The sequence below is a fragment of the Panthera uncia genome, assembly GCF_023721935.1.
Source record: "Panthera uncia isolate 11264 chromosome E2 unlocalized genomic scaffold, Puncia_PCG_1.0 HiC_scaffold_20, whole genome shotgun sequence".
Classification (NCBI taxonomy): Eukaryota; Metazoa; Chordata; class Mammalia; order Carnivora; family Felidae; genus Panthera; species Panthera uncia.
This window is the reverse complement of record NW_026057589.1, coordinates 12006379-12029463: the sequence shown is the minus strand read 5'-3', so window position 1 is coordinate 12029463 and position 23085 is coordinate 12006379. Positions and strand designations below refer to the sequence as shown.

Sequence of the window (23085 nt, the reverse complement as noted above, 5' to 3'; positions counted from 1 at the left end):
GTTTCCCTGATAGGGATGGCTGAATGAAACCACTCAGAGTTAAGAACACAAGTGGGAAAGTCAACCCTCCACCGCCAAGTGCCATAGAACATATCCCAAACCAACAGAAATGTTTATTTTTTAAGAAAAAATTTAGGTGAGGATTTGGATTATTCTCACATTAGGCTCTCCCTTCTGGTGGAAAATTGAATGCTAATTTATATTAACAGATTGGTTCTCAAATGGGGTGCTTTGTGGGACTATTAAAAACTGCAGATGCCCAGGCTTCATTCCAAGCATGCTAAGTCATAACCAGCAGTGTAGGGGCACCTGGGGGGCTCCGTCGGTTAAGCGTCTGACTCCTGATTTGGGCTCAGGTCAGATCTCACTATTTGTGAATTTGAGCCCCAAGTTGGGCTCTGTGCTGACAGTGCGGAGCCTGCTTGGGATTCTCTCTCTCCCTCTCTCTCTCTTTGTCCCTCCCTTGCTCTCTCTCCCTCTCCCAATAAATAAATAAACATGAAAAAAAAAAAAAAAAAGAACCAGCAGTGTATACTATTTTTCCTCAGAGCTAGCCTCCTGCTACATTTTCCCAAACTCGAAATCTCTAAGACCATGTAGCATCCCACTTTTCCAGTTTAAGTAAAGGCAATGCCTTTCTATTTGTGCTTCAGCAGAAAACGGTGTTATTTTACAACTCTAAAATGTAGATAATCAATAACAATCAAAAAAAGTAAAATTTTACCTTTGGACATACAAATTCTATCTTGTCTGGTAGAGGTTCAACTGATTTTCCTTTTGCTCTTTGCAAACAATTGGTTTTGCCTCCTTTGTACACCTGTTTCATGATTCCTGATCTATACTGGGTGTGTTCTTCAGATTTTCTTTTGAACCTGTGGTAACATCTGCCTGATTTCCCCCCATGACTACTGAGTTAAATAAGAGGTTTAGCATGTGTCTGTTTTATATCTGAATGAGAGTTGTGATCTTACCTTTTCAGGAAATTTCTCTTTAACACACCACGGGCGAGTACTTTCCTTTTCTATAGTCTTTGGCCATCTGTTACTGGTGCTCTTTGCTTTGGTTGAACATTCAACCTTCACAAGAGGGCTCCTGTCCTTGTAATCTTCTACTATATGCATAATGTCTGTCCACGAGTTCCTGGAAGAAGGTAAAAGAATCAAAATATTTTATATTTATATTTTATTCACCAATATCTTGCAGGTGACAGTGGTTGTCAGCTGGGACTAACAGCCATAACACCCAAACGTGGCTTTTTCATGTAGCCTGAGATTCCTCACATTACTTGACTGGGGTCCAAGATGGAGCATTCTCAGAGAGAGCCAGGAGGAAGCTGCACTGCCTTTTTTCTTTTTTTTTTTTTTAACGTTTTATTTATTTTTGAGACAGGGAGAGACAGAGCATGAACAGGGGAGGGTCAGAGAGAGGGAGACACAGAATCCGAAACAGGCTCCAGGCTCCGAGCTGTCAGCACAGAGCCTGACACAGGGCTCAAACTCACGGACCGCGAGATCATGACCCGAGCCAAAGTCAGCCGCTTAACCGACTGAGCCACCCAGGCGCCCCTGCACTGCCTTTTATGACAGGACTTAGAAGCCATTTCTATTCAGGGCCAGCTTCACAGAATGTGACCTGTGCAGTCACCCAGGGCTCCGTACTTAGAAGAGACCCACACTTGGTTTACCACTCTGTTGTCACCATCTTAAAATTCCCAATAATATTTAAACAAAGGGCCCCACATTTTTATTTTGCACTGGGCCCCACAAATTATGTAGCCAGCACTGAATCTCTTTGTCCAGCAACCATAATGTCCTGCCCAGGCTCACAGGGTGGGAATTGAGACTCCCCATCTTGAGGGGGCAGTGCCAAAGTTTTGGAAGAGTATGTGGGGCTAGAAATACTGGTGTGGTCTTTTTTAGAAAAGGCAATCTGCCACAGACAGTTTGTGGAGAAGTTAAGGCACATAACCTGGAGATTGGAAAGACTTTCCTCCACGGCCTCCCACAAAGACATATCCGTGTCCTCCTTGTTCCACAAAGCATCCTAACGAGAATAAAAAGGCAAATGCATCTACCCACCTGTCTACTCAGCAAATCCTGACTGAGCACATAATGGGAAGCATTTGCAGATGACTCTTAGAGACCCTGCCCTTATCGGACTTGGTGCTCGGAGTGATGGTGTCTGTGAAGGGAGAAGAGAAAGCAAAGGGTGAAGCACTATTTAAAAAGAGAAAACAGGGGTGCGTGGGTGGCTTGGTCGGTTAAGTGTCTGACTTCAGCTCAGGTCATGATCTCATGGTCGTGAGTTCGAGCCCCGCGTCGGGCTCTGTGCTGACAGCTCAGAGCCTGCAGCCTGTTTCGGATTCTGTGTCTCCCTCTCTCTCTGCCCCTCCCCTGTTCATTCTGTCTCTCTCTGTCTCAAAAATAAATAAATGTTAAAAAAAATAAATAAAAATACAAATAAAAAAATAAAAAGAGAAAACAAGCTTGGGGCGCCTGGGTGGCTCTGTAGGTTAAGCATCTGACTTCAGTTCAGGTCATGATCTCAAGGTTTGTAAGTCTGAGACCCGTATCAGGCTCTCTGATGTCAGCACAGAGCTTGCCTCAGATCTTCTGTCTCCTTCTCCTCCTGCCCCTCCCCAGCTCATTCTCTGCCCAACACCCCCCCCCCAAATAAATAAAAACATTTTTAGAAAGGGAGAGAGAAAACAAGTCCCAAATGGTTCGCCCCACATAGCAGCAAACCAGTAAGTAGTCGATCAAAGTAAAGATTACATGGGAATGCAAGCTGGTGCAGCCACTCTGGAAAACAGTATGGAGGTTCCTCAGAAAACTAAAAATAGAACTACCCTACCACCCAGCAATTGCACTACTAGGTATTTACCGAAGGGATAAGGTATGCTGTTTCGAAGGGACACATGCACCCCCAGGTTTATAGCAGCACTATCAACAATAGCCAAAGTATGGAAAGAGCCCAAATGTCTATCGATGGATGAATGGATAAAGAAGATGCGGTATATATGTACAATGGAGTATTACTCGGCAATCAAAAAGAATGAAATCTTGCCATTTGCAACTATGTGGATGGAACTGGAGGGTATTATGCTAAGTGAAATTAGTCAGTCAGAGAAAGACAAAAATCATATGACTTCACTCATTTGAGGACTTCAAGAGACAAAACAGATGAACATAAGGGAAGGGAAACAAAAATAATATAAAAACAGGGAGGGGGACAAAACAGAAAAGACTCATAAATATGGAGAACAAACTGAGGGTTGCTGGAGGGGTTGTGGGAGGGGGGATGGGCTGAATGGGTAACAGGCACTAAGGAATCCACTCCTGAAATCGCTGTTGCACTATATGCTAACTAATTTGGATGTAAATTTTAAAAAATAAAAAAATAAAATTAAAAAAAATTGTTTTTAGAAATGTATCATATGGTCATTGTAGACATTTGGGAAATTAAAAAAAAGAATTAAGAAGAAAATTAAAACAGCCATAATTCCACCATCTAGAATAAATGATTTTAATATGCCACAAAATATAATATAAACATGTTAGCAAAGTGAAGATTACAATGGATACATAACTGTTATTTATGCTTTTACTACTACTGTTTGAAAATTATTATACATGTGAGTAGGGTGTAAAATAAAATGATGGAAAACAATTGGGAATTACAAAAAAAAAAAAGTAAAGATACAAAACAAAACAAAAACAAGGGAAACAAAAAGGTGAGCTGGTGAGGGGGGTTGTTTATTCAAAAAGAGGGTTCCAGAGCCCCAGAGGCAAGGTCTGAGAGAGGCAGCACTTTGCCACTTGAACCACCCTGTGTCTGCCCGTTCACCAGGCCTCTTATACAGCCACAGTTGTGCCAGGCTCAGAACAGGGTATCGTTCAAATAAATATCTGTGGAAGGCCCTAGGCTTAGGTCCACAGGGCTCCTGTGGGCTGCTGTGTGGCAGGTAGGCCTGTGATCTCACCCTCCTGGGTTTCCTACTACCTCACTCAGCACTTCTTAATCCTCTTAGTGTTGGCTCTAAATGTTAGATTTCCCAGGGACTCTGCCCAAGGCCTTCCTCTGCACTCTAACCCCTCTGTCCTCAGGTGAGTGCCTTTACTCCCACGGAGTGTCTCCACCCCACCCTCTCCCTGCTCCAGACTCATTCACCTATTCCTTCACAACTGAACACCTACACTTAGATGAATCACAGTCACCTCAAATTTTGCATGTCCAAAATGGAACTTTCCACTTTTCCCCATATCTTGTTCCCTCCAGTCTTCCCAATTCAGTAAATGGCTGCCTCCACCGCCCAGTCACTTCTCACTTGCCTTCACTCCCCTACATCCGATCCATCCTGTAAGTTCTTCCTGGATGAGAAGGAGGCAGCTTTGGGGATATCTGAGAGAATGTTCCAGAAAGAGAAGCTCCTCCACTACCCAGTCACTTCTCACTTGCCTTCACTCCCCTACATCCAATCCATCCTGTAAGTTCTTCCTCCAAACCACAACCTGGATCTGAATATTTCTCACCAGCAACTGAGTCACTATCACCCATCAGATTGCTTTGGTAGCTTCTTTTTCTTCTTCTTTCTTTAAAGTTTATTTTTTTATTGAGAGAGAGAGAGAGAGAGAGAGAGAGAGCGCGAGCAGGGGAGGGGCAGAGAGAGAGAGGGAGAGAGAAAGAATCCCAAGCAGGGTCCGTGCTGTCAGCGTGGAGCACGACATGGGGCTCCAACTCACAAACCTGAGAGACCATGACCTGAGCCAAAACCAAGAGTCGGATGCTTAAGTGACTGAGCCACCCAGGCGCCTCTGCTTTGCTGGCTTCCTAATTCATCTGATGCCTCTACCCTTGACCTCCTGTCATCCACCCTCCACACAAAAACCAGAGTAGTATTGTAAAACCATAAATCAGAACAAGTCGTTCTCTTGCTCAAAACTATTCAGTGTTTTCCCATTACTTTCAGAACGAAAATGCAGACTCTTCACCCTAAAGACCCTACATCACCTGCTCCACCTCTCAGCGTCATCCCATCCCCTCTCACTCCCCTCGCAGAAACCTTCTTCTCCAGCTCTCTGCGTTACTCAGCTTCTCTTTCTGGAACGTTCTGTCAGCTATCCCCAAAGCTGCCTCCTCTCATCCAGGACTGAACTCAAAGGTCCCTTCTCAGACCTGCAGAAAGAAACCTGCCCTCCTCCTTGTTAAATTTCAGACATTGTCCTCTTTCTTCCTCTAGGGCCCTTTCTCTCTTTTCCCACACACGCCAGAAGGGAAGCGCCTGCAATGAGAGTTTGCCACTGTATCTTCAGGGCCTGCTAGAGTAGGTGCTCACATATATTTGTCTAAAGGATTCATTAACAGACGGCAATTTTATGTTTTTAAATATCCTCACTTGACAAAAGAAAAAGCTGCCTATTCCGCGTAGGTTAGTCATTTTAAAAAACGTTCATAAGCCCAGGGCTATTGCAGTAGACGAACTGGCCACAAGCACCCCTGAACAACACAGTTGTAAGGACAGCAGAAGAGGGAGGAAGACAGAGAGGGCCAGTGGAGGGGAAGCCGGCTGGGTGGCTAGGTGGCTGGGTGACTGGGTGGCTGGAGGGCCATAAAAATGGGTGAGCGAACGGATGCGCACGCTCCGGGAACGCACACCCACGGGGCTAAGAAAGTCGAGAACTCACTTCCCTTTACCACCCACCTTTCGGGGTCACTGAGAGGATACGCCAAAGAAGACGAGGTGTGGTGGGCGGGAGGTCGTCAGCTCCGCTGCGCGCAGAGCAGCGAGCCACACCCCCAAGCCCTAGCCCAGCACGCGCTTCTCGCTTCTCGAGCGCCCAGCCGCGCCCCCTGCCGGCAGCGCGCTTCGGTAAGCGCTCCCCGAGCCCGCCGTGCCGCTAGTGCGCGTGCGCGCAGGTGAGCGTCCCGCCCCGCCCCCGGGCTTGGCCACCTGCCCGGGAAACTTGTGGATTGTTGCCCTCGGGTCGCTCCGGGGTGGGGACGCGGAACTGGGCCATGGAAGATACGTCGGGGGCTCGCGAGCCCCGTGCCCGACCGAGAGAGCGGGACCCAGACCGGCGCTCCCGTCCGGACCGAGACCTCCACCCCGAGCGACAGCGGGACAGACACGGGAACCGACGCAGGGAGAGAAACGGGGGCGAGCGCAGGGACGGGGACCGGGACAGGGGGAGGGACCGGGACCCCCGCCACGACAGACACAGGGTCGAAGACCTTCGCGCGGGTGAACAAAGAGTTTGGGAAAAGTCCCGCCAGAGCCGGACACGGGACGGACCCCGCAAGCCGACCTGGGACTCAGCCTCGCCCCCCTGGCCCGCGCCTTGGGAAACCACGGAGCCGTCGCTCCCGAGGAAGGAGCGCTTCGGGCACCGTGACCCGACAAGGTGAGGTGGGGTTAAGGGGCGCCCTGAGACCTGGGCACCCAGGAAGCCTGGGTCTGCGGCCTGTCTGCGCTGCTCCCACGCCCCCGGCTTCGTGGCCTAAGAGGCCGGCTTAAAGAAAGGCAGTGCCATTCCTCCCTTTTGCACTCTTGGAGGTGACCTGGGAGGGAAAGAAAACCTTACGGTGCCCCCACTTCTTGATCCGAACCTGATTAACAAAGTAGAAACCACTCCTGTTAGCAGTGGCAGGGCCAGGGACCAGGTAAGGCGGAAGAGAGGACTTCAGGACAGGAAAGGAGGAGGTGGGAAGGAGATTAAGTAGGTGGTGTTAACTTGAGGCTCCTCCCACACGACTGCCCCTTGGGGCTTCAGACCCTGAGACCTTTGTCCAGTGTTCCCAAACCAGCCCACCTCCAAGTCCCAGTGCCAAGGGCTAATTAAAAGCCGCCCAGTGAAGGGTTAATAGTTGAATCTGCAACTTCTTCTAGGGGTATATGCGTTTCAAAACAGACAGCTGGGAGAGGCTACCGGTTTAGCCAAAGAACTAAATGCACCTAAAACTCCCACCGAAGGGCAGAGATTTCCCTACCTTTGTCACTGAAGTCTTTCCGGGCAGCCTCATTCGAATCCCATGATTGTTTCAGATCCCACCCCGCTGAATGAACACAGTGTGCCATCCTTGCCCGGTAGAGCACAGAGAATTCCCTTATGGGCCTTGTGAGGTGAAAGCCTCTTGCTGTTCTGCAGGACTTAGTACACTGAGAGAGGGTAAGGATGGAAGGCAGGAGAGGAGGCAGTCCTAGACCCCACACCTCCTTCTAGGGCGTTGGTCTTTTTTCCCTCACACATTCCATCCAACTCCACAAATATTACTGAATGCCCACATTAGATTATGTGCCAGGCCAACAAGGAGAAAAGTACTAGAGTGATGGCTGCTTTCTGGTTGACCCCTGCCCTCTTCTCTACAGAGGAGTCAGGTTCCTCTCTGCTATAGGATTTGGAGGCTTAAGCTTGGCCTCCCTCCCTGTTGTGTCCACACAGCGGGGAAAGCTGTTATCTTGAGCTTATGTTACATTATCTAAAACCAACTAGCCAAACTATGAAAAAGGGTGTGCCCAGATATAGTCACAGGCACTAGTTATTGTTCATCCCTGACCAAAGCCAAATTGCTTTGGTAGCTCTTCAGAGCTACATTTTGGATTTCCTTCTAAGTCAGTGTCCCAGTCCACCACCCCAGCCCCAAACGAGTGAAGGGAATACTTTTGTGTTTTTGGCTCACAGACAGTTGGTGGTTTGAAACCAAAGGACAATCTATTTCCACGTTTCCTCTACACAATAAGCTTTTATTTAATCAGCAGGATGTAGGAGCCAGAGCTCCATTACTTAATGGGTGAGATATCCTGGCAGTGTCCACAGTCTGGTAGGAGACAGACAAGTAAACGGGCTGGTTGCAGCACAGTGTGAAATGTGCCACTTCAGGGGAAGCCAATTTGAAGAGAACAGATCCCCTGCCTAAGATCTGGAAGATTTCTTGGAGCACAATGCCCACAAAGCTGAGTTCTGGAAAAGGGGCAAGAATGGGAAGACTGGGAGAGGAAGATGAAAGGGGTTCCAAGCAGAGAAATAGCTTCCATAGTGACCTAGAGCATGGGAATGCTGTCATCTTTTTGGGGGGTGGGAGTGGGGGGTTGGGGGTGGAGAAAGGAAGTTTATTATGGATGGGTCTGTGAGTATGAGGTTGTGAGTGAAGAGAGAAGAGCAAGGGCTCTCCTGTGTTGTGCTAAAAGTTTGGACTTTATCCAAGGCCATAAGAGTTTAAGGATTTCAAACCCAAGAGATCCATGATGAGAACATTAGAAGGATCCCTGGAGCCGAGTAGGTGGAATGCAGACCCCACCATTGCTTCTCGGACAAAGCTCAGGATATGCTGGCTAAAGGGGGAAAGAAAAAAAGTGTCAGAACTAGCAGAGGAAGAGAGAGAGAGATGACTTCCAAAGTTGTCTGTACTACCCATAGGCCTAGAGACTTATTGCAGACTAAGATCTTTCTAAAGTAACAAGAGAATGAAGAGAATGCCAGCCTGGGCATCAGAGTCTTGTGAGTGCAAACTAATTTGTTTTTGTTTTTTTTAATGTTTATTTATTTTTGAGAGAGAGAGAGAAAGAGAGACAGAGTGTGAGGGACAGAGAGAGGGAGATACAGAATCCAAAGCAGGCTCCAGGCTCCGAGCTGTCAGCACAGATCCAGATGCAGGGCTTGAACTCACAAGCCATCAGATCATAACCTGAGCTGAAGTCAGATACTTTTAAAAAAAAAAATTTTTTTTAATTAACATTTATTTGCATTTTGAGAGTCAGAGACAGAAAGAGCACTAGCAGGGGAGGTGCAGAGAGAGGGAGACACAGAACTGGAAGCAGGCTCCAGGCTCTGAGCTGTCAGCACAGAACCCGATGTGGGGCTCGAACCCACAAACCGTGAGATCACGACCCGAGGTGAAGTCAGTCGCCCAACCGACTGAGCCACCCAGGCGCCCCTGAAGTCAGATCCTTAACCAACTGAGCCACCCAGGCTCCTTGAATGCAAACTAGTTTTAAAGAAAGCCGGGTCTGTGATGACTGAAAACCTAGGCTCACAAAGGTGGCTCCTGGCTACCTAGTTAGCTGAAGGTGGACAGACTAGCATCAAATCAGTGTTCAGAATTGTAGAGATATGTGATGTGGTAGCTTAACAATCTTGGGCTAAGTATTTGGATACTCTGTGGGGCCACTAAACCAGGGAAATCTCTGGAATATGAAGTACTACGGCAAATGTTGTTTCTGTTCTGCCCATCTCTTTAATGTCTGGGCCCAGTTCGAGATGTTCAGTGTTCTAATACTGAACAAGCTCTTGAATTTGAAGCCCCTAATGACCATATATGTTTTTGGTTATAGTGAACCTACTTCAGCGAGATACCTGCCCTCGAACCCCAGGTCTGGACAAGAGGGAGTGGAATATTACCAGTCAGAGGCTGAAGGACTCCTGGAATGCCATAAATGCAAATACTTGTGCACTGGGAGAGGTGAGCCATTTTGACCATTTACTGTTTGCTGATGGTTCTCAAAGGGATCTGAGCTGGCGAAGCAAAAATTCAAGTAGATTTCCCTTTTGGGTCCCTAGCATTTTCATTTCCATAATTGGAATGAGGTTCTCATTCCCCCCACCCCGCCTTCCCCCCGCCTCCCCAAAAGAGTAGGAACGTCTGAAAGGTACAGCTAGATTTCCGGTGCTTCTCTTCAGATGTGCCCTGGGGTCTGGTGAGGCAAGCAGCAATGCTGGCAGGTTTCAGGCCTCAGAGGTGGAAGAATGGCAGGCAGAACCAGCTATGAGCTGTCAGCTGTGGGAGGGCTGAGTTAGAGCCACCTGGAGGGGGCAGCCTAGTAGCATTTCATGTTACAGTTAATACTTGTTGACTGAGATCCATAGTAAGAAATTTATTGTACATTAAGACCAAGTTCACACACACACAGATGTTGTGAAACCATACTTACCTTATTATATACCAAGTACATGGGTAATTTCTATTGTACTGGTTCTTTTTTTTTTTTTTTAAGTTTACTTATTTTTGAGAGAGAGAGAAAGCATGAGTGAGGGTGGGGCAGAGAGAGAGAGAGAGAGAGGGAGACATAGAGTCCAAAGCAGGCTCCAGGCTCTGAGCTGTCAGCACCGAGCGCAATGCAGGGCTCAAACCCACAAACCACGGGATCATGACCTGAGCTAAAGTAGGACGCTTAACTGACTTTTCTAGCCACCCAGATGCCCCTGTTGTACTGTTTCATTGAGAACAAACAAAAAGAAAAAAAAAACACAGTTACTAGAACACACAGTTAGCAAAAACACTTAAATGATATCATGCATCAGCTCCAAATGTGGTTCCCAGAGTTCCCATCCAAACCTGAGTGTTTGGCCTTGCCAGCTATGAAGAAAATCTGGTTTGCCAGGGTGAGCCCAAATCACATGATTTGGTGAGAAGTTTTTCTAAGCTGCATATGACTAAGGGGGAAAACTTCTCAGCCTAAGGGTGAGAAATCAAGGAACTTGTCCCTGAAAATGTACTGTAGGATCATTCCAGTGATGCACATGATTATGAGATTCTATGGAACTTTCGTGAAAAAGCTCTAGGCAATCCAGATACAAGAATCTGCACTCTAGTTCACATATACTGGCACAACCTCATTGCTTCTAATTCACTTAGTAACTCCGGAGGCTCAGAGAGGTATCTAAGCTCAGGTGTTAAGTGGAAGAGCTGGAATGCAAACTTAGAGTAACTCCAAGACCTAAAGTGGTTTACTCACTTGACCTTTCTTTTTTTCTTGCTGATAAAAATAAGAGGAATAAGCCAGAGGCTGGTTAACAGGTTTCTCAGTAGAAGTATGTTTTCCTCTGTGATTATTTTACCAAGAGGAGAGGGCAGGACTTGAAGCTCCTGACCCAAATGCACCTTGATTTAGCTTTGTCTGCTCCTGGCTATTTGGCTTTGGGCCTAGAGGTCATTTCTGAGTCAAGATAGTGAAAGGATAGTTCACTAGTCCCAAGCTAACCATTGAAGGCTTTTTAAGGATTCTGGATGTTCAGAAACCCACATCAGTACACAATACTTGGTGTTGTGTTGAAACAGCCATTAAACGTAGGAACTTGTCTCCAGCAGGAAATGCATGCCTGGATAAAGGCCACCTGAAGATTTTCAGCCCTGTCTTAGAGTAGATCTTTTGTGACTTCCTCTTTGGTGAAATCATGTCCTCTTCCAGCAAACTGGTGGAGAAGGGAGGAAGCTGTGTCCCTCTCTGACTTCCTAGGGAGACCTAGGAGTTGGGGCTTTGAGCCATGCTTTGGAAGAGTTCAGTGGAACAGTCAGGACACTGACACAAAGAGCGGGGTCCCACATTCACTTATGAGCAAGTCCCCTCAGATACTAAAATCTTCAGGGGCTGAGACTAAAGATGAGACAAAAAGCAGGTACAAATGTCCCCGTTTGTATCTCAGATCACCAGTGCATGTGCATGTACAGGTTGTACTCATTTATTGTCTGGAGGGACAGGTGAGGAGTTGCAAGTTCCCTGGGTGCATTTCCTGCTCTCCTTCTTGGCTCCCTGGTTTATTTGGAGCAGTTTCGTTTTGCCTTTGCTCTCTCTCCCCTTCAACCAGTAGTGCTCAAATCATGACATTTGCATTCAGGTTAATTGCGCATCTCCCTCAGCCCTGCTTATTCTTTTCTGGTTCTATAAAATTTAAAATAAGAATAAGGAAGGGTGCCTGGGTGGCTCAGTTGGTTGAGTGTCTGACTCTTGATTTTGGTTCAGGTCATGATTTTCAGGTCGTGGGATCAAGCCCCTTCTCAGGCCCTGCACTAAGCATGGAGCCTGCTTAAGATTCTGTCTCTCTGGGGCACCTGGGTGGCTCAGTCGGTTAAACACCTGACTTCCTTTCCACTCAGATCATGATCTCAGGGGTCATGGGTTCAGGCCCCACATCAGGCTTTGTGCTGATAGTTCAGAGCCTGCTTGGGATTCTCTCTTCCCTCTCTCTCTGCCCCTCCCCTGCTCATGCTCTCTCTCTCTCTTTCAAAATAAATAATTTTTAAAATATTTAATCATTTTTGAGAGAGTCAGAAAGAGAATGTGAGCAGGGGAGGGTCAGAGAGAGGGAGACACAGAATCTGAAGCAGGCTCCAGGCTCTGAGCTGTCAGCACAGAGCCCGACGTAGGGCTTGAACCCATGGACCACAATATCATGACCTGACCCAAAGTCGGACACCTAACCAACTGAGCTACCCACGTGCCCCAAAATAAATTAAAATAAAAAAAAAATTCTCTCCCTCTGCCCCTCTTCCCAGCCTGTGCTTGTTCTCTTTCTCTTTCTCAAAATAAAAATAAAAATAAAAAATAAAACCTATAAAATAGGAATAGGGGGCTTGTAGGGTCTCTGCTCTCCCCACACTGTATTAAGAAATATACATATTTGTTCCCATACATCAAAGACATTGGGAAAACCCTAAATGTTCTTTACATTGGAATTAAACTTGTGGTATTCTATACATCCTTTAAAAATATGAAGTATATTGATTTATATTTGCTGAGATGGAAAAAAATGTTCACACTATATTCTTAACTGAAAAAAATAGGTTAAATAATAGTAGAGTAGGTCCCCATTTTTCACCTAAAAGCAAATAAACAATAGAAAAATTATGCATATATGACAGAAAAGTCCAGAAGAAAAAGTAATGGTCACAGTGGTTATTTTTTTAATTGGTTGGGATTTAGATACCTTTACATTATATGTTTCTGTCTATATATATATTTTTTTTACAGTAAGTATTACTTTTATAATTAAAGAAAATAATGCTATCTGCATTTGGGGGGGAAATTGAAGAGTGTTAAGATAATACATGAGAGTGAATCATTCCAGTTACAGAACATGTAGATGTAACACAGCTTCATACAGCACACAGGCATCACCAGCTGGACCTAGGCACAAAATCTGGTTCTCTAAACCCCTGGGAGCTGCTGGGAGTCTACCCCGAGTCAGCTGACCTCTTGCAACCATTCAGGATATATAATTTCAAGCTCAGAAGCGCCCAGCCTTATAGAATCCTGAGAAAAAGAAGCCACACACACACAACGATATGATTCCATTTATATGAAATTCTAAAGGGATGCCTGAGTGACTCAGTTGGTTGAGCGTCCAACTCTTGATTTTGGCTCAGGTCATGATCTCATGGTTTGTGGGATTGAGCCCCACGTTGTGCTCTGCACTGCCAGCGAACAGCCTACTTGGGATTCTCTCTCTCCCTCTCTCTGTCCCTTCCCCGCTCGTTCCCTCTCTTTATCTCAAAATAAATAAACTTAAAAAAAATTCTAGAAAGCTCAACCTACTCATTCCTAATGGCAGAGAGCAGATCACTGGTTGTCTGAGGAGGAGGGTGAAAGACTGACCACAAACAGTCTCTCAGGAACTTTCTGGGAAGATGAAAACATTCTGAATCTTGACTCAGATTGCATGGCCTGTGTGTTTGTCAAAACTCAACAAGCTTGGGGCGCCTGGGTGGCGCAGTCGGTTAAGCGTCCGACTTCAGCTCAGGTCACGATCTCGCGGTCCATGAGTTCGAGCCCCGCGTCAGGCTCTGGGCTGATGGCTCAGAGCCTGGAGCCTGCTTCCGATTCTGTGTCTCCTTCTCTCTCTGCCCCTCCCCCCTTCATGCTCTGTCTCTCTCTGTCTCAAAAATAAATAAACGTTAAAAAAAAAAAATTAAAAAAAAAAAAAAACTCAACAAGCTGTACATTCAATGTGGGTCATTTTCTTCCATGTCAGTTATATCTCAATGAAGTGGGTCTTAAGGAAAGCAGCCAACTTTGGCGGAAAAGCTGGAGCTCTTTCCTTGTTCAAGACAAAGAAACCAAGGGCCCTGAGAGAATCTAGCCCTGAGAAAAAAACCACAGCCCAAATTTGCTTTTTAGGGAAACTAAAGAAAACAAAGTTAAACTTTAGAACATACTTACTGAGTTGAAATCTAAGAACAATGAAACCCATTACATTTCTTTAATTCAGGAAGCCTTGTGGGTTTAATTGACCTAATCTTTCCTGTTTCTAATATATGTGAACCACAGTTGACATTTTGATGTATAACTTCTATACTATTTTCTGACTTCATTGTATTTTTTTAAGCTCTGCGTTATTTCCTTCAAACTTGGAGAGGTTTCCTCTTTCAAACTGAAGAAAGCCACAAAACGTATCTAAAGAGAAGATAACTATTTTTTAGTCTTCTTGGCATGGATGGGCTGGGGCTGAGAATGTTCTCGCCTTCTATCAAGGATGCCTTTCTTTCTGGTTGGTAACTGGTCTGATTTCTCTCACCCTCTTCCTGCACCCCACGAGGGGCAAGCTGTTTTGAGAGTTACTCTTTCTAGCCTAGAGTACTTCCAGCATCATTTCCGGAGCCCACAGTTGCACGCTAGCACCTAATGTTCATCAGGCGGCTTTGGCTGATCGGGGCCTCCCCATGGTGGTGGTAGGGGGTGTGTGTGTGCGGAATAAAGAGACTGCTGTGGTGCTGGCTACTGCAGGGAAGATGAGCAGCAAGGTGGAAGTCTCCAAGCCTGAAACAGCACCTGTGAAAATGGTAACACGCCCTTCTTTTGCAGCCTGCTGTCAGATGCTGGAGGTTCTCCTGAACTTGTTGATCCTGGCCTGCAGTTCTGTGTCTTACAGTTCCACAGGGGGCTACACAGGCATCACCAGCCTGGGGGGCATTTACTACTACCAGTTTGGAGGGGCTTACAGTGGTTTCGATGGTGCTGATGGGGAGAAAGCGCAGCAGCTGGATGTCCAGTTCTACCAGCTGAAGCTGCCCACTGTCACTGTGGCCATGGCCTGTGGTGGAGCCCTCATGGCCTTCTGCTGTCTCCTGGTTGTTCTGGGTGTCCTGCGGGTCCCATGGCACTGCCCCCTGTGGCTGGTGATCGAAGGCTTGCTGGACGTACTCATTGCCGGGGCCTATATCCCAGCTCTGTACTTCTATTTCCACCACCTCTCTGCTGCCTACGCCTCTCCAGTGTGCAAAGAGAGGGAGGTGCTGTACCAAAGCAAAGGCTACAGCGGCTTCGGCTGCAGCTTCCATGGGGGAGACATAGGAGTTGGAATCTTTGCTACGCTAGCCATTGGGGTCTTTGCTCTAGGGGCTGTGCTGGCCATCAGGGGTTACCGAAAGGTCAGGAAGCTGAAAGAGAAGCCTGCAGAGATGTTGGAGTTTTAGGCTTTGTAAAAAACCGTCCTGCCCAATATAAGTGATGGTAGTTACTCTGAACGACTGGAATACTGGAATACTTCACTGTGGGACTTGCCAGCCCTTGAAGACTGATGGGCCGACTTTGGTATCCTGCATGAAGCTCTGGGTTACACAGAGCAGTGTTCTCTGATGTACCACACTCGGGTTCTAGAGTCCTTTCTTGGTGAGCGATGACCCACAATGATTGAAACAGAACAAAACTGGAGGTCGAGACCCACAAGGAAGAGGCATGTGCTGTAGGACAAGGCACTTTTGATTAACTAGAGAGAGGTGACCAAGTGAATCTGAAGAACCTTATCTTTAAAGTCCCTGAAAAGCCATCTACCAGGAGACAAGCATTTCAGCCTGAACTTTTCTAAACACAACTGTTTTAAGCAGATGAGCCCCGAAGTTCTTCCACACTGAGATCTCCGATCCTACACGTCCTTAATGCTCTGGGGGCAGGGTGTAGGGATGGATGCTGGGGAGACACCGCCTGTAAAATTTAAGTTGGAGGTAGTCGTGGGCTGAACAAAGAGGAATACGATTAATTCAATGAGATGCAAAGAAGCTACTCCAACAAGCTGCTTAGAGTGGCCTTGAAAGCTCAATAAGTGTTTTGTACCTCTTGTAAATGTGCCATTGTATGAAGAATTCAACCCAACATCTGGGAGGCAGGAGGAGCCATCCAGAATAAAAGAATGTAAAATCTTTCCCAACAGTAGAATGCCACTTTTGGCCAGACAATTTAATGGGTCCTATTACATGTTAAATTATGGCTTCTGGAACATTACAATATATTCTTGGTACAAATGAATATGTTCTTTGCATTACATGAGCCAAATAAAAATCCAAAGAAAAATTTTAACTTGGAGGTGATGTCTGCTTGAGATTCTCTCTCTCCCTCTCCCTCTGCCCTTCCCTGGCCCATGTGCACACGCTCTCTGTCTCAAAAACAAACAAACAAATTAAAAAGTGACTTCCATTTGGGTTTAGAAAGTGAAATATATGCTTGTATATGATTAGAAAATTTCTTGAAGAGGGGCACCTGGGTGGCTCACCCGGTTAAGTATCCAACTTTGGCTCAGGTCATGATCTCATGATTTGTGGGTTCAAGCCCAGCGCTGGGCTCTGTGCCGACAGTAGTGAAGCCTGCTTCGGATTCTCTGTCTCCTTCTCTCTGTCTGCCTCTTCCCCACTCGTGTGTGCTCTCTCTGAAAAATAAAATAAATAAACATTTAAAAAAAAAAGAAAATTTCTTCAAGAATGTACATAAGAAGGCTTTAGGAATATTTGCTTCTGGAGAGAAGGAGATTTTATTTTTCATTTTATGCCTGGCTTCACTGCACATGTTTGTTTTATTTTAGATAAATAAAAAAATTTGATTTGCTCTCCAGTTTTTTCACATTTACTATATATATATATACATATATATATATATATATATATTTAATTTTTGTTTATTATTTTTAATTTACATCTAAGCATATAGTGCAACAATGATTTCAGGAGTAGATTCCTTAATGCCCCTTACCCTTTAGCCCATCCCCCCTCCCCCCACCCCCCCCCCCCAAGTAACCCTCTCTTTGTTCTCCATATTTAAGAGTCTCTTATGTTTTGTTCCTCTCCCTGTTTTTGTATTATTTTTGCTTCCCTTCCCTTATGTTCACCTGTTCTGCATCTTAAAGTCCTCATATGAGTGAAATCCTTTATTTGTATTTCTCTAATTTCACTTAGCATAATACCCTCTAGTTCCATCCATGTAGTTGCAAATGGCAAGATTTCCTTCTTTTTGATTGCTGAGTAATACTCCATTGTGTACATATACCACATCTTCGTTATCCATCCATCCATCGATGGACATTTGGGCTCTTCCCATACTTTGGCTATTGTAGATAATGCTGCTATAAACGTTGGGGTGCATGTATCCCTTCGAAATAGCACTCCTGTATCCCGTGGATAAATGCCTAGTAGTGCAATTGCTGGGTCATAGGGTAGTTCTATTTTTAGTTTTTTGAGGAACCTCCATCCTGTTTTCCAGAGTGGCTGCACCAGCTTGCATTCCCACCAACAATGCAAAAGAGATCCTCTTTCTCTGCATCCTCGCCAACATGTTTGCCTGAGTTGTAAATGTTAGCCATTCTGACAGGTGTGAGGTAGTATCTCATTGTGATTTTGATTTGTATTTCCCTGATGATGAGTGATGCTGAGCATTTTTTCATGTGTCGGTTGGCCAGAAATAGATGTATAATTAAGCAGAATATTACATGTTCAGCCACAAAACCAGCCTCACCCAGAAAGACCCCATTTATAACAAAAATCTCATGTCTGTTTCAGTGTCCACTTCCTTCTACAGAGCCTTCTGCTCTTTCTGGAGACTTGACCCATCCCACCATAGAGATAAACTCCTAGCTCTGGCAGTCAGCATTTTTTTCCTCTTCTAAGAATGGCTGTGAATCTTTCTGCACTAACAGCAAGGTTGGAAATAGGTGAGCCTGTTTGATATTAATAGCTAAGCCAGGCCAGGCCTGGCTGGTACTGTGATAATATTCAGTGGCTATATTCCTTCAACAGATCCCACATCACTGGACGAGCAACAGACCATTATTCCTCTCAACTGTTGTAGCCCAGGGGGGTAGTTGACAAGATCTAGATTTATTTCACGTCATCCTAGCAGATACATGCTGTGTGGATCATGACTCCACTGTTTGGGCAGAATCTGTCCCAGAAGGGACAGCTTTCCCCATCTGGTAGAAGGATGGTGTTCCTGCTTCCCTTCAGGGGGAGAGATGTTAACACACGTACACAAGGAAAACCAAGGCAGAGAGAGGTGTTCTATGTAGAGGATAACTACTCCCCCTGAATTAGAATGATATTTGGGCCAATTCACTTGCTCTGCTAGAGGGAGCCAGTGGCCGGTAGTTTATGGTGCTTGGGTGGAGAGTGGGCAGTTCTGATCTGATGTTATCTTCAAATTTAAATAAGAGGAATGTAGCTCCTCAACCGTTAAAGCCTTTGGCTGCTGTGTCCCATGGACCTCCTAGGAATTTGTGTGGGCCTTGCAGGAGTTAGGATCAGCAAAGCCAGTATGTTAGAGAAACTGGTATTTAGCTACCCAGGTTTTTGTTTGTTTTGAGAGACAGAGAGAGAGAGCAAGCAGGGGAGGGGCAGAGAGAGAGAGAGAGAGGGAGACAGAGCAGGCATTGCACTGTCAGTGCAGAGCCTGATGCAGGGCTTGATCTCAAGAACCCTGAGATCATGACCTGAGCCAAAATCAAGAATCGGATAATAGGGTGCCTGAGTGGCTCAGTCGTTAAGAGTCTGACTCTTGGTTTCTGCTCAGACCATGATCTCACAGTTTGTAAGTTTGAGCCCCATGTCCGGCTCTGTGCTGCCAGTGTGGAGCCTGCTTGGGATTCATATTCTCTCTCTCTCTCTCTCTCTCTCTCTCTCTCTCTCTCAGAATAAATAAACTTTAAAGAGTCAGATGTTTAACTGACTGAGCCACCCAGGCATCTCTAGCTGCCCAGTTTTTATACGCTGTGGTACTGTCTAATGTATTAGAGAGGTTTCCTGATTTCTGGGAAACCACACTTGTCCAATTTCTTAAATCTCTCACTAAGCCCCTTCCAATACCATCCACTTGTGTAACATTTTATGATTTTCCAAGTATTTTCATGTACTTGCTTTCATCAAGTCTCACCCCACCCTGTGGGATAAGACAGGCAGTTATCTTCATTCGTCAGATGAAGTGTGTGAGGCTTCGAGTCAGTGACTGGGGTAAGATCACCAGCAGTGAAGTGTGGGGACGTGAACCTGGTGTTCCCACTGGAGGGGTCATGTGCTTTCCTCTTAGTTCTCATCTCTGAACCCTGGAGAATGACAGGAGACATTCCCCCACAAGTACACCTAAGCAGAGGCTATGGCCTCTGTCCATGATGAATGAAAGCTGACCTTGGACAAGAAGATATTCAGTCTCCATTCGCCTGTTGATTCCTCCTGCCTTGCGGCACTTGTGAATTCCTTAAACTCAAAAGAAACCCCCAAGTGAACAGCCCATGTGTCCATCAGTTGAATAGACTGGGCCATCCACACAGTGACTTTGGAGCTACTTAACAAAGTATGTGGACACTGTCGGAGCTGATCTGAAAACATCTCCAGGAATAGTTAAATGAACAAAACAAGACTCAGAGCAATGTGTGCGGAATGCTTCCTGGTGAAAAAAGCAGGGCAGGGGTGATGAAATGCTGATTTGAGTGTGCTTTTATTTGCATAAAGAACACTGGAAAATTACATCAGGAAATAATGAAAGTGGTTGGGGGTAGAGAGCAGGGTGGACAGGGACATGAGTGACTGTTTTCCCTCAGTTTATACCTTTTCATGTCATTTTTAGTTTAAAAAAAAAAACTTGAAGATTTGAAATAATTATAGATTCGCAAAATGTTACAAAAGCAGTACAGAGAACTTGAATACCCTTAACCCAGTTTTCCACAATGGCCGCTTCTTGCATAACCATAGTGTGATACTGTATCCGGGACATTGACAGTCTCCTGAGCATATTTAGACTTCACCAGTTTTACAAGCACTCCCGTCTGTGTGGTTTTGTCATGTGTTACATTCATGTGGCCACCACTACCATCAACTACAGAACTGTTCCATCATCAGGCATCCCCAGGGCTTCCCCCCCTTATAGTCACAATGCAACCCCTCCCCACTCGTCCCCATCCCCTGACAACCATGGAACTGTGTGCTCTGTCTCCCTAATTTTGTCATTTTGAGACTGTTACGTAAATGGAATCATACAGTGTGTGACCTTTGAGACTGGCTTTTTTCTCATAATTCCCTTGAGATCCACCCAAGTTGTTGCATGTATCAACGGCTCCTTCTCTTTTAATTGCTGAGTAGTTTTCCACAGTATGGATGTACCTGATTAACCGCTCGCTACCGAGGGACATTTGGGTTTCTGACACTAGGCTATTACAAACAAAGCTACTGTGAGCTTTCGTGTACACGGTTTTGTGTGGACTTTGAAGTTTTTGTTTCTTGAGGATGAGTGCTCCCAGAGTACAGTCGTAGGGTCACATGGTAAGTATGTTTTCGTTTTTTAAGAAACTGACAAAATTTTTTTCCCAGAGTGGCATTTTGTTTTTCGAACATATGAGTATTAAAAAAACAAAAACCACAGATGTTAATGTTAAATCCGACCGTGTCCTTCAAATCAGGGCCCCAGTGGTACTTCTCTGATCTGACCTACAGTTTTCCTGGGTGTGAGTGACGTCAGCGTTAAATCCCGAATCTCTCTCCTCCTAGGTGTGGTACAGATAGTGGAGGTGATACTGAATGGGATGGTTCTCATGTGTATCGTGGCCTCCTACTTTGTCCTTGCTGGATTCAGTGCCAGCTTCACCAGTGGCGGCGGCTTTGGGAACAACTATTACTCACCGTTTGAGGGCACCGAGCTGGAGCAGGTTCGGCAGCTGGACCAGCAGTACACAGTCCTCCGGGCACCCCTGATATATGGCGGTGTGGCTGTTTCTCTGGGGCTGGGTGTCCTTACTATGGGCGTTTTACTCCAGGGAGCCAAAAGTCTAACCAAACTGTTGGCGAAGTGGCTCCTGCTGGAGGCCGCCTTCAGCCTCCTGGCGGCAGTGAGCTACAGCGTAGGCATTGGCACTTACCTCCACGTAGCCTTGCGGATCAATGCCACAGACACTTGCAGAGCCAGAGCGCGGCTCTATGCCCGCAAGGGTCTCACCTGGATGAACTGCCAGCTGGCAGGCACTGATGGAGCCGCAGCCACCTTTGCTTGTCTTCTGGTGGTTACATACGGTGCCAGCGTAGTGCTGGCCCTGCGGAGCTACCAGCAACAGAAGCACTACAAAGACAGCCAAGCACAGAACAGAAGTTACAATGACGCGCCTGAATACCTGTGGTCAGGAACGCTCTGAGACTTCTTCTGGAACCTAAATGGCAACCCACCTCCCTTGTTTCTCTCAAAAAGATGTGTCCCTTAAAGTGGCACGTTACACAACTATGGTCTTCACATGCTTGATTTTACAAATGTTCCCTCTGGTACCAGTGCAAAGCTAGATGATCATTTCATTTTTTTAATCAGTAAGTCTTAGTTGGCTGAGAGCTTGAAAAAGATGTCTCCACCTTTGCAACAAAGAGCAACATTGCAAGTCTGGGGATGCCTTTGTGGTGTGGCTCTCTTACCAGATGGTAAGGTAATCATGGTAATAGCTACATAGCCAGAAAAATTCTGAGAGATGAGAATTACACATCCGGGGTAGCAGGTCCAGTGTTACAGTAGAAATATCTTCCCGTCATAACTACTTAAGGTCATCAAAAGAGACGTGCCATTGCCCCCCGTATTTGGTCCCAGGGGAATGATTTTAAAGCAGTTGGATGATTGAGTTCTAAATGAGTAATTACATTCTGACTCTCTTAGAAGGAAGCCACTCTGTTGGTACAGCAGTGTGCCCTGACTGCCTGGGTCCAACGGAGCGTTCCTCCCTTACAGATGGGAGCCAGGATTCCTGATGCATGAAGGGAGACGCTTTGAGAATGCATGTTCCTCCTCAGGATTCCTGCATTAGGGCTGAGAAAAAAGGGTTTTTCTGCCAGCGTCCAAGTTACTTTTTTGTTGCAAGTCATTCAATTGGATTTCACTTTCCTAAAATATCTTATAATTTTCTTAAATATGAGGCTTCCAGATGGAAACAAAATTCGTAAACTTCTTAAATGTGTTATTCAACTGATATCAAAAGTAAAATGTAGTGAATTTTATTAGACTAGAAAGGCTTACTGGAGGCTTCTTCATTTCTCCATCCCCTGACAGTCCCCTCTAGAGGAGCCCTTCAAAGGTAGATTGTAATCACTCAGGACCCTGGATTGTTTTCAGAATGTAATAGATCATTAACACTGAATATTAAAAATAAAGTTTTTCACTTATTTTAATCTAAAGTTTTATAGCTGTTCTTATACTTTACTAGTCTCAGATTTTCAGTTGTTAAATGCACCTAGAAATACATGCATTCTTATGACAGTTTTTTTCCCTAATTGCTCTCTTGCTTTTCAATAGCTAATTGTTTTTTTCTGTAATATCAGTTTTACTTCCATATTATAAATGAGGTTAAACTATTAATAAGTTCAAATTCTTAGTACATTTCTAAAAACAATCTATTTCCACAATGCCATTTTGACATAAATCTCAGATTCTCTAATTTACAGTTAGTAAGAAATCAGCAAACATAAGCCTCTTTCAACAGATGTGAAAATGGCAATGAAAGAAAACTAAGTCAATGTCATTTTCCCCCTCCTTACCCCCCCAACTGCTCTCCTCCCTGGAACATATTACCTTTCCTCTCCTGTCCTTTCAACAGCTATTTCTGATAGAACCTATTGAAGGTGAAGGATCAAAACAAAACCTCATACAGAAATGAGAAAATATCTAATTATACTTCTACAAAAAGTAAAGCTTGGAGGAAAATAATCAACTGAAAATCTGCATTACTAGGTTAACATAAAAACATTGTGCCGCAGAAAGCTGCTTCTTCCACTGTCACCCTTGGCCTCAAGGCGGTGGCCAGAGTCCCACAGCTTTTAACTGAGTGGTAGACAGGAAGTTTAACAGCAGCAAAAATCAAAGAACCCGTTCCTCACACACACCCCAGAAAAGCCTTCCTGCACTGCCCCCGGCCCCGCATTATCTCCCGAGACATGTTCCTCTTACAGCTTTCCCCATGAAATGGGGACTCTGACCCATCTAGACCCCAGCACTGTGCCCAGGGCAGCTGCAATACTGCTCCCGAGATTCCCCTCCTTCTGAGGGATCGGAGTCCATCTGTCACTGTAAATCACAACCTTCCACGTGTGGAGTTTCATAAC

General features: G+C 45.5%; 1 protein-coding gene and 1 long non-coding RNA gene across 6 annotated transcripts in view; one reads left to right on the top strand and one right to left on the bottom strand.

Moving 5' to 3' along the window:
- LOC125916377 (uncharacterized) overlaps window positions 1-7201 on the bottom strand; it is a 19523-nt gene extending 12322 nt beyond the window's left edge. The window contains exons 1-3 of one of the 4 annotated variants that reach the window (XR_007455891.1): window positions 6988-7201; window positions 2079-2181; window positions 972-1140 (exon numbers count right to left, since the gene is read on the bottom strand). This is a non-coding gene — a long non-coding RNA (uncharacterized LOC125916377). Of the gene's footprint in view, window positions 1-971; window positions 1141-2078; window positions 2182-5701; window positions 6136-6606; window positions 6939-6987 lie in introns of those variants that run through there. The other 3 variants (XR_007455890.1, XR_007455889.1, XR_007455892.1) reach the window with 3 other exon arrangements.
- Window positions 5994-23085, top strand: MARVELD3 (MARVEL domain containing 3). Of its 2 annotated transcripts, none has more exons than XM_049622539.1 (3): window positions 5994-6401; window positions 9329-9456; window positions 20506-23085. In XM_049622539.1, exons 1-3 carry the CDS (start codon window positions 6016-6018, stop codon window positions 21141-21143), a joined length of 1152 nt encoding a protein of 383 aa, XP_049478496.1. In that variant the 5' UTR covers window positions 5994-6015; the 3' UTR covers window positions 21144-23085. The 2 variants fall into 2 exon arrangements, with proteins under 2 accessions (XP_049478496.1, XP_049478497.1); XM_049622540.1 differs by lacking the exon at window positions 20506-23085 and adding an exon at window positions 14573-16595.

Excerpts from the sequence above, each read along its gene's own strand:
- MARVELD3 (XM_049622539.1), top strand. The coding sequence starts at position 6,016 with ATGGAAGATACGTCGGGGGCTCGCGAGCCCCGTGCCCGACCGAGAGAG. Across the intron at positions 6,402-9,328 it reads GGGCACCGTGACCCGACAAG|TGAACCTACTTCAGCGAGAT; the intron begins GTGAGGTGGGGT and ends TTTTGGTTATAG. Across the intron at positions 9,457-20,505 it reads ATACTTGTGCACTGGGAGAG|GTGTGGTACAGATAGTGGAG; the intron begins GTGAGCCATTTT and ends CTCTCCTCCTAG.